The sequence below is a fragment of the Microtus ochrogaster genome, chromosome 5 (assembly GCF_000317375.1).
Source record: "Microtus ochrogaster isolate Prairie Vole_2 chromosome 5, MicOch1.0, whole genome shotgun sequence".
In the NCBI taxonomy this organism is placed as follows: Eukaryota; Metazoa; Chordata; class Mammalia; order Rodentia; family Cricetidae; genus Microtus; species Microtus ochrogaster.
This window is the reverse complement of record NC_022012.1, coordinates 74,367,926-74,379,776: the sequence shown is the minus strand read 5'-3', so window position 1 is coordinate 74,379,776 and position 11,851 is coordinate 74,367,926. Positions and strand designations below refer to the sequence as shown.

The following is an 11,851-nucleotide window of genomic DNA, read 5'->3' as shown; positions in this document are numbered from 1 at the left end:
CCATACCCCCAAGAAAGTTCTGTGAGAGTCAGAGTCGCAGATACATAAGTCCTTTGAAAACTAGAAAGGAAAGGATGTGGCTCAGTGATAGAGCAATTGTGTAGCATACACAAGGCACGGGGGTCAGTCCCCACCACACACACACACACACAGCAAGCTTTCTTAGAGGCACACACTCACAAACATGCACATGCACGTCGAGCTGGCTTGGAGGCACACACTTGCGAACACACACACACACCAAGATGGCTCAGAGGCACATACTTGGTAATCCCAGCTCCTGGATGGTAGAGGCAGGAGGATCATGAATTTAAGATCATCCTAGGCTACAGCATAAGTTTGAGCCCAGCTTGGGCTCTGCAAGACCCCGTCTCAACAAAACAAAAACAAAATTGAGAGAGGAGAAAAAAGAAGGGAAAGAGAGAGAACACACTGACCTGAGGTACTCTGTGTCAGACATGAATTTGTATTTTAATATCCATACCATTTCTTCTTTAGCACATGATGAGAGTCCTTGCAACCCAACCCCTGAGAGCTACCTTATCCGGCTGCCCCATGACTGCTTCCAGAATGCCACCAACTCCTTCTACTATGATGTAGGCCGCTGCCCAATCAAGACCTGTGCAGGGCAGCAAGACAATGGGATCCGGTGCCAGGATGCCGTGGAGAACTGCTGTGGCATCTCCAGAACAGAGGAGAGGGAGATCCAGTGCAGTGGGTACACGCTGCCCACCAAAGTGGCCATGGAGTGCAGCTGCCAGCGGTGTACAGAGACACGGAGCATCGTTAGGGGCCGAGTCAGTGCTGCTGACAATGGGGAGCCCATGCGCTTTGGCCACGTGTACATGGGGAATAACCGTGTGAGCATGACTGGCTACAAGGGCACGTTCACCCTCCACATCCCCCGGGATACAGAGAGACTGGTGCTCACATTTGTGGACAGGCTGCAGAAGTTTGTCAACACTACCAAAGTGCTGCCCTTCAACAGAAAGGGGAGTGCCGTGTTCCATGAGATCAAGATGCTTCGGCGGAAAGAGCCCATCACATTGGAAGCAATGGAAACCAATATCATCCCCCTGGGAGAGGTGGTTGGTGAAGACCCTGTGGCTGAACTGGAGATTCCATCCAAAAGTTTCTATAGGCAGAATGGGGAGCCTTTCACAGGAAAGGTGAAGGCCAGCGTGACCTTCCTGGATCCTCGGAATATATCCACGGCCACAGCTGCCCAGAGTGACCTGAACTTCATCAACGACGAAGGAGACACCTTTCCCCTTCGAACATATGGTATGTTCTCGGTGGACTTCAGGGATGAGGCCACTTCTGAGTCACTGAATGCTGGCAAGGTGAAGGTCCACCTTGACTTGAACCAGGTGAAGATGCCAGAGCATGTGTCAGCCATGAAACTCTGGTCGCTCAACCCAGACACAGGACTGTGGGAAGAGGAAGGCGATTTCAAATTTGAAAGCCAGAGGAGGAACAAGAGGGAAGAGAGGACTTTTCTAGTGGGCAACATGGAGATCCGTGAGAGAAGGCTCTTTAACCTGGATGTCCCTGAAAGCCGAAGGTGCTTCATCAAGGTGAGGACTTACCGGAGTGAGAGGTTCTTGCCTAGTGAGCAAATCCAGGGGGTTGTAGTCTCAGTGATCAACCTGGAGCCCCAAACTGGCTTCTCATCTAACCCCAGGGCCTGGGGCCGATTTGACAGTGTCATCACTGGCCCCAATGGGGCCTGCCTGCCTGCCTTCTGCGATGACCAGTCCCCCGACGCTTACTCCGTCTATGTCTTGGCAAGCCTTTCTGGAGAAGAACTAGAGGCGGTCGAGTCTTCTCCTAAATTCAACCCAAATGCCATCGGTGTCCCTCAGCCCTACCTCAACAAACTTAAATACCGTCGGACAGACCATGAGGATCCACGTGTTAAAAAGACGGCTTTCCAAATCAGTATGGCCAAGCCAAGGCCCAACTCAGCTGAAGAGAGCAATGGGCCCATCTACGCTTTTGAGAACCTTCGGGCATGTGAAGAGGCACCGCCCAGTGCGCCCCACTTCAGGTTCTATCAGATTGAGGGGGATCACTATGACTACAACACAGTTCCTTTCAATGAAGATGACCCCATGAGCTGGACTGAAGACTACCTGGCATGGTGGCCCAAGCCAATGGAGTTCAGGGCCTGCTACATCAAGGTAAAAATCGTGGGACCCCTAGAGGTGAATGTACGATCCCGCAACATGGGGGGCACGCACCGGCAAACTGTGGGAAAGCTCTATGGGATCCGAGATGTGAAGAGTACTCGGGACAGAGACCAGCCAAATGTCTCATCTGCCTGCTTGGAGTTCAAGTGCAGTGGAATGCTCTATGACCAAGACCGCGTAGACCGCACACTAGTGAAGGTCATCCCCCAGGGCAGCTGCCACCGAGCCAGTGTTAACTCTATGCTGCATGAGTATCTGGTCAACCACCTTCCCCTAGCGGTCAACAATGACACCAGTGAGTACACCATGCTGGCACCCCTGGACCCTCTGGGCCACAATTATGGTATCTACACTGTCACCGACCAGGACCCTCGTACAGCTAAGGAGATTGCCCTTGGCCGGTGCTTTGATGGTACTTCCGACGGCTCCTCCAGAATCATGAAGAGCAATGTGGGAGTTGCCCTGACCTTTAACTGTGCAGAGAGGCAGGTAGGCCGCCAGAGTGCCTTCCAGTACCTCCAAAGCGCACCAGCCAGGTCCCCAGCTAGGTCCCCAGCTGCAGGCACCACCCAAGGAAGAGTGCCGTCCGTGAGGCAACAGCGGGCAAGCAGGGGTGGCCTGCGCCGGCGTGGAGAAGTGGCCCCCCTGAGATATTCTGGGGTTGGTCAGCAACCTCTGAGCAACTAGGTGTTGGGGTTCTTCATAGTTTCTCTCTGTCCACCTCATGTGACAACGGTTGTGAGACTGTTGCACAGATTGTCACTTGTTAATTTAAACAGATCTGTTTGGTGCAGCTTGCTTCTGTGTGCCTTTACTTATTGTGATACTGGCTGGCACATGGCCCCCAAAATGACAAAATAAAGATTCCTTTTTAAAAAGAAACAAAAGGACTTGGTAGACTTCTGCAGCTTGGGCCGTTCGTTTTTGCTATGACTGCAAACACACTTCTTTTTGTATGGTTTTGTCAACCTCTGCACTAATGTTTATCTAATATTGAGAAGCAAATGAGCATTATAAAGCATATTGCTGGGCCATGTTCCACAAAATGCTTTTCTTTCTGTCTTTCTTTCTATTTCCTTTTTTATCCCCCCAAGACAGGTTTCTCTGTGTAGCCTTGGCTGTCCTGGAACTCACTCTGTAGACCAGGCTGGCCTTGAACTCACCAAGATCCACCTGCCTCTGCCTCCTGAGGGCTGGGATTAAAGGATTGCACCACAACTAACCAGCATGTTCTACAAAATGTAAGCAAAGCCTTTGTCACCGTTCGTACATATAAATGGTGGTTAAATAAGGAAATAAACAATATTTTACTTGAAATGCAATTAATATTTATTTCTTTTTAAAGGTTATTTTTATATATAATTTATTTTTATTTGATGTTCATTGATGTTTTGCTTGCATATATGTCTATGGGAGGGTATCAGAAGCCCCGGAACTGGAGTTACAGACAGGTGTGAGCTGTCATGTGGTGCTGGGAATTGATCCAGGGCCCTCTGGAAGAGCAGCCAGTGCTCTTAACCACTGAGCCATCTCTCCAGTCCCTTAACATTTCTTTGGCAATTTTGGACCTCTGGTGTACATGCAACTGTAGATGATTGAATATTTTTTTTATTTTATTATTATTATTATTATTTTAGTTTTTTTCGAGACAGGGTTTCTCTGTAGCTTTGGAGCCTGTCCTGGCACTAGCTCTTGTAGACCAGGCTGGCCTCGAACTCACAGAGATCCGCTTGCCTCTGCCTCTCGAGTGCTGGGATTAAAGGCGTGCGCCACCACTGCCCGGCCGAAGATTTTTTATAATTTATGTGTATGTGTGTACCTGTGTGGGCTTATTTTCACCACATGCATGTAGGTGCCCAAGTAAACCAGACGGCATCAGATCCCCGGGAACTGGAATTAGAGGTGGAGTTTTTTGTTTGTTTATTTGTTTGTTTGGTTTTGGTTTTTGGAGGCAGGGTTTCTCTGATAAAACAGTCCTAGCTGTTCTGGAACTTGCTTTGTAGACCAGGCTGGCCTCAAACTCTCAGAGATCCTCAAACTCACAGAGACTACCTACCTCTGCCTCCCGAGTGTTGGAATTAAAGGTGTGCACCACAACTACCTATCTTTGGGGTTTTTGTTTTGTTCTGTTTTGAGACAGGGTTTCTCTATGGTCTTGGCTGTCCTGGAACTCACTGTGTAGACCAGGCTGGCCTTGAACTCAGAGATCCACCTGCCTCAGCCTCTTATATGCTGGGATTAAGGGTGTGTGCCACCACTGCCTGGCTAGAGGTGGTTTTAAGCCACCTGATGTAGGTTCTGGGAGATAAACCAGGGTCTTCTGCAAGGGCAATAAGCACTCTTTATTGCTGGGCCATCTCTCCAGTCTCCAAAATCACATTTTCTCCACCAACTCTGAGAAGAAAATCTCCTAGTTCCCACAGTCTCAGGACCTCTGGAGCAATCTCTCCAGCTCTTAACTTCAGAGCCATCTCTCTAACCCCTCCTTCCCCCCACCAAGATTTTTTATTGTGTATAGAGATGGCTCTAGTGGTCCTGAGTTCAATTCCCAGCACCCAGTAACCACATGGTGGCTCACAACCAACTTTTTTTTTTTTGGTTTTTCGAGACAGGGTTTCTCTGTGGCTTTGGAGCCTGTCCTGGAACTAGCTCTGTAGAACTCACAGAGATCCGCCTGCCTCTGCCTCCCGAGTGCTGTGATTAAAGGCGTGCGCCACCATCGCCCGGCCACAACCATCTTTAATGAGATCTGGTGCACCCTTCTGGCCTGCAGGCATACACGCAGGCAGAACACTCTATACATAATTTAAAAAAAAAAAAAAAGTTTAAAAAACAGTGTTCTGCCTGCATACCAGAAGAGGGCACCAGATCTCATTATAGATGGTTGTGAGTCACCATGTGGTTGCTAGGAATTGAAATCATGACCTCTGGAAGAACAGTCAGTGCTCTTAACCATTGAGCCATCTCTCCAGCCCCGAGACAGTGTTTCTTGGAGTGAAGTCTGATCTCAAACTTACTATAAAGCTTAGGATGACCTTGAACTCCTGGTATTTCTGCCTTCATCTCCCAAGTACTGGAATTGGGGACTTACATCACTGTACCTAGTTTTATGCAGTGCTGGGGATTCAGACCCAGGACTTTATGCATATTGGGCAAGTCCTCTACAAACTGAGCTCCATTCCCAGTCCGCCCCCACCCCCGTTCCTTTATATTTGCTTTTGTTCTTGCTAGAAGCCCAGCAGAGCCAGGGCAGATGTCCATAAATGTACATCCTGGGCTTTGAGTCTGAGGCTGCCATGCTGTCCTTGGGCACTGGAAAACAGGGCAAGGTGGTGCAAGCCAGTGTCCCTAAGTTACAGGGCTGGGCACCTCCAGCAGGTCACACTTGTTCTCTTAGCTCATAGTTTCCATTTTCAGAGAAAAGCAGAGATTCCTGGAGTTGTGAGCCTGTTCTGGGCTCCTAAGCAAGACTTAAAATATGTCCCAATTTTTGTTTTTTATTTTTTTCCTGCATGAGGAAGATTATACAATAGCTGGCCCAGGTTCTGGCCAAGAGATCCTTTGGCTTCTCCCAAGTCCGTTGTCTCCTTCAGCTGGTCTGGCTGACCTTGCTCCAAATGACAGGCTTTCTCTTTCTCAGTTTTCAAGTTCTTCTGCAAACACCCTGCTTTTTCAGCCTGTGGGCCTCTGTTGTGGGTAACACCTCTCCTTGGAGAGAAACAACTGGTCTATGGGAACAGGATTTGGTTTTGGTTTAAAGGGTTTAAGATAGGAAATCAGGGCCAGTGGGTGGCGCCAGAGCAATCCTGGAGCAGGGAAATGAGGTGAGCCGGCGTGGGAGCACACAAACCTAAACTGTATCCCAGCATTTGGGAGGTAGAGGATGGAGAACCAGGAGCTCAAGGCTAGCCTAAACTTCAAAGCAAGGTCAGCCTGGGCTGCATAATCTCCTGCTTGAAAAAGCAAAAGCAAACAACCAAACAATCAGGAGGTGGGGGGCGGAACTGGGATGGGATGAATCTCTCATCTTTACCAGCTACTTCAAAACTATCAGGAAATAGGTCAGGGTTGAAGGAGATAAGACATTCTTTGTAATCAGGACGAAACACCTGCTCCTGTGTCCCTGGTCAGTCCCGAGTCCTTTGGCCACCACTGTGCTGTGTTGGATTCGCCCTCTCAGGTCAGCATCTGCCTAGCTCCTGGGAGTACAGTTTATGACCAATTAGAAATGTCTCTGGAATGCACTCAGTCCCCGGTTCCTTCCCAGGTTCCTTCCCAGCCCAGCAAAACAACCAAGCAAACACAGAGCAGCCTCTGACTCATGGCTTGCTTCTCCACTGTGGCGCCTGCTTATTTTCTGGACCCAATGTTCACCTTAGAAAAGCCATCCTTTTCATTCTCCGTCAGTGCTGTGCTGGCTGATCACTCGGTACCGAGAGTGAATTTTACCAGGACAGATGTGGCGTAGCAGTAGGAAGCAGCAGAGGCAGGAAGCTACACAGAGGGGTCAAGCCCGCTGCTCTGCTCATCAATAGGAAGTCTGGAGATCTCAAGCGTCGGGGGTGCTAGAGCAAAGGTCACTGTGGAGCTTGAGAGGAATTAAGCAAAGTTGGAGGCAACACCCCGTTTATGCAGAGCTGGGGATCAAACCCAGAGCACCACACTATAAAAGCTACACCCCAGCCCTTGTCTGAATCATGGTGGAAACTAGCTGGCCTGCTCAAATGTGCCTGAAAGGGGGAGTGAGGATTGAGGAAAGAATCTATGAGAGATGAAGGATAGATCAAACATCCGGTTATCTGGCCTTGAGGGTCAAAATAGGTTTGAATTTTCTGACCTTAAATCAAGACAAAACGAGTCAAATCTGTGGACTCCCACAGAGCCACTTTGACTCAGTTCTCACATATGGTACAGAGGACAGACCCCACTTCGTCCTTCTGCATGTGGTCATCCTGTTGATCCGGCACCGTTTGGTGAGACGCTCCGCTCCACTGAAAGGTCTTGGCATCTCTGACCAAAATCAGTTGACTGTAAACGAACTCATCTATGAATTTACCAGTCTGTTCTTTTGCTTCATTACAGCAACCACTGTTGTTGGCCTTCCCGGTGGCTGCAGTTTTGAAAGCAGGAAGTGCGAATCCTCCAACTTTGGCTTTAGTTACCCAGAATGCTTCGTTTCTGTCCTCTTTCTTGAAAATCACTCTCTGTGCCCTTTAAAACCAAAAAAAAAAAAAAAATTTCAAACAAATTGGGCGGTGGTGGTGCACACTTTTAATCCTAGTACTTGGGTGACAGAGGCAGGCAGGTCTCTGTGAGTTCAAGGCCAGCCTGGTCCACAGTACTAGTTCCGGGACAACCAGGGCTACCCAGAGAAACCTTTACTTGAAAAAAAAATTCAAACAAGCGTTTCCTGACATTATCTTCAGGATTTGCAACGTTGGAGGTTGGAGTTCCAAGTTCCGCTGGGTTAGCTTCACGAACCAATTCACCACCTCCCCAGAGTCCAAGGGAAGGGTGGTAAACTAGTGCCATCTGCTGGCCATCTCTCTAAAAACAGCAGGATGGTAGACACGCCCACACGCCCACCCCACCCCACCCCCGCCTTGATTTCTGAGGTCTTCAGCCCAAAGCACTGTCACTGGAGTGGGAGTGGGGAGGATCCTCCCTGTGGTCTCCTTCATCTCCCCACAACACAAAAGATAAGCAACGACCCTGGTGGGAAAAATCCAAAAAGATAGATCTTCGGAAACTCAGGCTTGTGTTACGGCAGTGGAGACGCGCCTTCCTGTAGCTAGGCCCTTGCACTCCAAACTCTAGCAATGACAATAGCTTCCCGAGCTGGGCGTGTAGCGCAATTAGCAGAGAGCTTGCCTAGCGTGCGTGAAGCCCGCCTTCAATTCCCAACATCAAGCAAAGCAGACCTTGCCTGTAATTCCAGCACTAGTCTGTCTCTCAATCCATTGAGTTCCCCCCACCCTTTTCCTTTTCCTTTAAACTTTATTTATTTATGTGTTCGGACACACAACACTTTTTTTTTTTTTTTTAAGTATGCAGTGTTCTGCCTGCATGTGTCCTTGCAGACCAGAAGAGGGCACCAGATTTCACTACAGGTGGTTGTGAGCCACCATGTGGTTGCTGGGAATTGAACTCAGGACCTCTGGAAGAGTAGTCAGTGCTCTTAACCACTGAGCCATCTCCCCAGTCCCAACACTTGTTCTTTCCTTCCACTATGTGGGTCTCAGGGTTTGAACTCGTGGCAGCAGACACCTTTACCCTTGTTCTAATCTGAAAAGACTCAGTGTTGGTATCGGGTGATGTGCATATTTTTTTCACAGCAGCTCATGATATTCACAATGCTGGGAGATAATATTGAGTAAAAAGGAAAAAAAATGAGTTTTATGCAAGAGGAAGAGACACAAAGCTATGTTCCTTCAGTTATGTAGTTTACACAAGATAAATAGCTCAGGATAAAGTCTCAGCAGCTCCATTAAAATTATTTGAGCTGGAAAATTGCACTTGACTTTCTTTTTTAAGCATCATTAACCTGTCAGGAAAGGGTGAACGTAGGTGCTTTGTCTTGGAGAGCTGATAAGACATGATCAACGGTATTTCCCGTTCGTGTCCTGATAGAAAATCCATTTTTAATCACAGGGGAAATCCCAAATGGCCCTGTGGTTCAGAATCAAAAACTTGAGAGGAAGGCCTGGTAGGAACCTGGCTCAAGGTTTTCTGTGCTTTGCCAAGTGAGAGAGAAGCCATAGTATCCCTCTGAGACTCTGGGACTCTCTGCTCAGACTCCCAGCTCTGCTCCATCTCATAGCTGCTCAGCCATAACCCTGATAGGCCTGTCCCAACCTGTGACTATCAGGGCAGGGAGTGTACATATGTACAATGGAGTGTGCACCTTTGTAACAGTTAAACCGTTCTTAAAGAATGCTGCTGACAGCTGAGTGGTGGTGAAGACCTTTAATTCCAGCACTGGGGAGGCAGAGGCAAGGCCCACCTGGTCTACAGAGCGAGTTCCAGGACAGCCGGAGGCTACACAGAGCCTGGTGCCAACTGAAGTCAGAGGAAAGCATCGTGTACCCTGGAACTGGAGTTAGGGATAGCTGTGAATCTGTGGGTGCTAGGAACCAAAATAGAATCTCTGCAAGAACAGAAGGTTCTGCCGGGCGATGGTGGCGCACGCCTTTAATCCCAGCACTTGGGAGGCAGAGGCAGGCGGATCTCTGTGAGTTCGAGACCAGCCTGGTCTACAGAGCTAGTGCCAGGACAGGCTCCAAAGCCACAGAGAAACCCTGTCTCGAAAAACCAAAAAAAAAAAAAAAAGAACAGAAGGTTCTCCAACGGTCCCTCAGTTCCTTTTATTGTTATGACAGGTCACTTCACTACATAGCTCTGGCTGGCCTGGAACGCACTATGTAAACCAGACTGGAAAGAGCAGAGATCACAGGCTTCCCTGGTGCTGGGGTTAAAGGCGTTCACCATCACATCCAGTTATAAGTTCCCCAGTTTGAACACCACCTACAAGGTGTTCCAGCTGTACTACTGTGAGCTGTAATCACGAAACAGCTCCGCATGAAGCCAGTGTCTCAACCCAGGCTTCATGAGTGTGGATTCCAGCAGTCCAGGCACTCTGAAATGCAGAGCACAGTGTTTTGTTTTGTTTTGTTTTTTTCAAGACAGGGTTTCCCTGTGCAGCTCCGGCTGTCCTGGAACTTGCCCTTAGACCAGGCTGGCCTTGAACTCACAGAGATCTGCCTGACTCTGCCTCAGACTGGGATTCAAATGTGAGTGCCACTGTGCCCGCCCATTCACGGAGCAGTTTTAGAGGATAAACTGAAACTACCCAAATTTGCTCTGCCATGTGAGGAAACCTTCCCTGGCTTGATGCCAGAGCCACATAACCCTTGTTCACATTGATGAGAAAATTTAACCTGAGTTCTGTCCTGCTTACTGTGTTTTGTACTTTCTAGGGCAAAGTCTACACTCTGCTAACTGGGCAATCACTGGGGATCCCTTCCTGAACACTAAGATTGCTGTACAAGTTTACAGAATTTGTCTCCTAATATTCATCTTTCACTACCTGCAGTTCTACCCTCTTTCTTTTTTGTTTTATCTCCTTATTTTTATTTATTTATTTTATTATTATTTTTTTTTGAGGCAAGGTCTTGTTATTTAGGCCTAGCTGGCCTGGAACTTAGGATTTTCTTGACTCTGCCTACAAGTGCTGGAATTACAAGTGTGTATCACATCTAGATTTTTGCTTATTTCCAGACAGGGTCTCACTAGGTGGTGTTTGGGTTAAGGCTTCACTCCAGCCCCTGGCATCCATATACCCAAATGTTTGGGTGGAAAGTTCCATCCCAAGCCCCCTCCTCTGGGAGTTGCCTCAGTCCAAATTTCACCTCAGAGAAAGCCCGCCAGTGACCCCTCCTCAGAGATGCTCAAGACCACTCCCCACACTTGGAACTGTTTCTTTCTTTCCACCATGTGGCTTTGGGGAATCAAACTCAGGTCATTAGGCTTGGTAGCAAATGTCATCAAACACTGAGCCATCTTAAAAGCCTACAGTTCTTGGTTTTTTAATTATTAGATAAAAATTTAAAATGTTCTAATGAAAATGAAGTTTGCTGTGCTAGTTTTGAAAGCATCAAGGGTTTTATTGTGACTTGTTTGTTTGTTTGTTTTGTAGCCTACTTCTGGTGACGCTGAAGATTTTTGTTTCCTCCATCAGAAAAGTATGTGGTGCTATGGTCCATTCCCTCTGCACTGGAGAAACACTTCTGCTAAACATTAGGGGAAATTTCCATTCATTACTTACAACTTCATGTGTGTGCGTGGCCATGTGCATGGCTGTAAGCTCATGCAGAGGCCAGTGGCTCGTCTCTGGCATTCTTCCACTGAAGCCATTCACCTTGTTTTAAGATAGAATCTCCTTTTGGCTTTGAGTTTGTGAGTGAGACAGAGAATGTGGGTTTACGAGCACATGTCACCACACCCAGCTGTTTTACTGGCTTTTTTATGTGGATTCTAAGGATTGAACTCAAGTTGCTTGCATAATAAGATGGTTAGTGTTAATTGTCACCTTGACAGAATCTACAAACACTGGGAGACAGGCCATGAAGAGCAAAACTGAAACACTACCAACAAATCTCTCCCCACACAAGGAGACAATCAAATCCTGGTTTGCTTTAAAGACTTAAGTGGTACAGATTCAAGGCAATGCCGATCAAAATCCCAGCAAAATTCTTCACAGACCTCGAAAGAACAGTACTCAATTACATATGGAAAAGCAAAAAACCCAGGATAGCCAAAACAATCCTGAACAATAAAAGAACTTCTGGAGGCATCATAATCCCTGACTTCAAACTCTACTGCAGAGCTACAGTACTGAAAACAGCCTGGTATTGGCATAAGAACAGACAGGAGGACCAATGGAACCCAATAGAAGACCTGGATATCAATCCACACATCTTCCAAAACCTGATTTTTGACAAAAAAGCAAAAAATAAATAAATGGAAAAAACAAAGCATATTTAACAAGTGGTGCTGACATAACTGGATATCAACATATAGAAGAATGAAAATAGACCCATATCTATCACCATGCACAAAACTCAAGTCCAAATGGATCAAAGACCTCAACATAAAGCCAG

The 11,851-nt window shown here is 47.6% G+C and overlaps 1 protein-coding gene across 1 annotated transcript in view; it reads left to right on the top strand.

Annotated features, from left to right (window-relative positions):
• The window catches only part of Cilp (cartilage intermediate layer protein), a 17,090-nt gene extending 14,110 nt beyond the window's left edge, over window positions 1–2,980 (top strand). The window contains exon 9 of the mRNA XM_005347766.3: window positions 499–2,980. Coding sequence (XP_005347823.2) covers window positions 499–2,879 — 2,381 coding nt within the window. The 3' untranslated portion in view covers window positions 2,880–2,980. The remainder of the gene's footprint in view (window positions 1–498) is intronic.
• The last annotated feature ends 8,871 nt before the right edge of the window (window positions 2,981–11,851 follow it).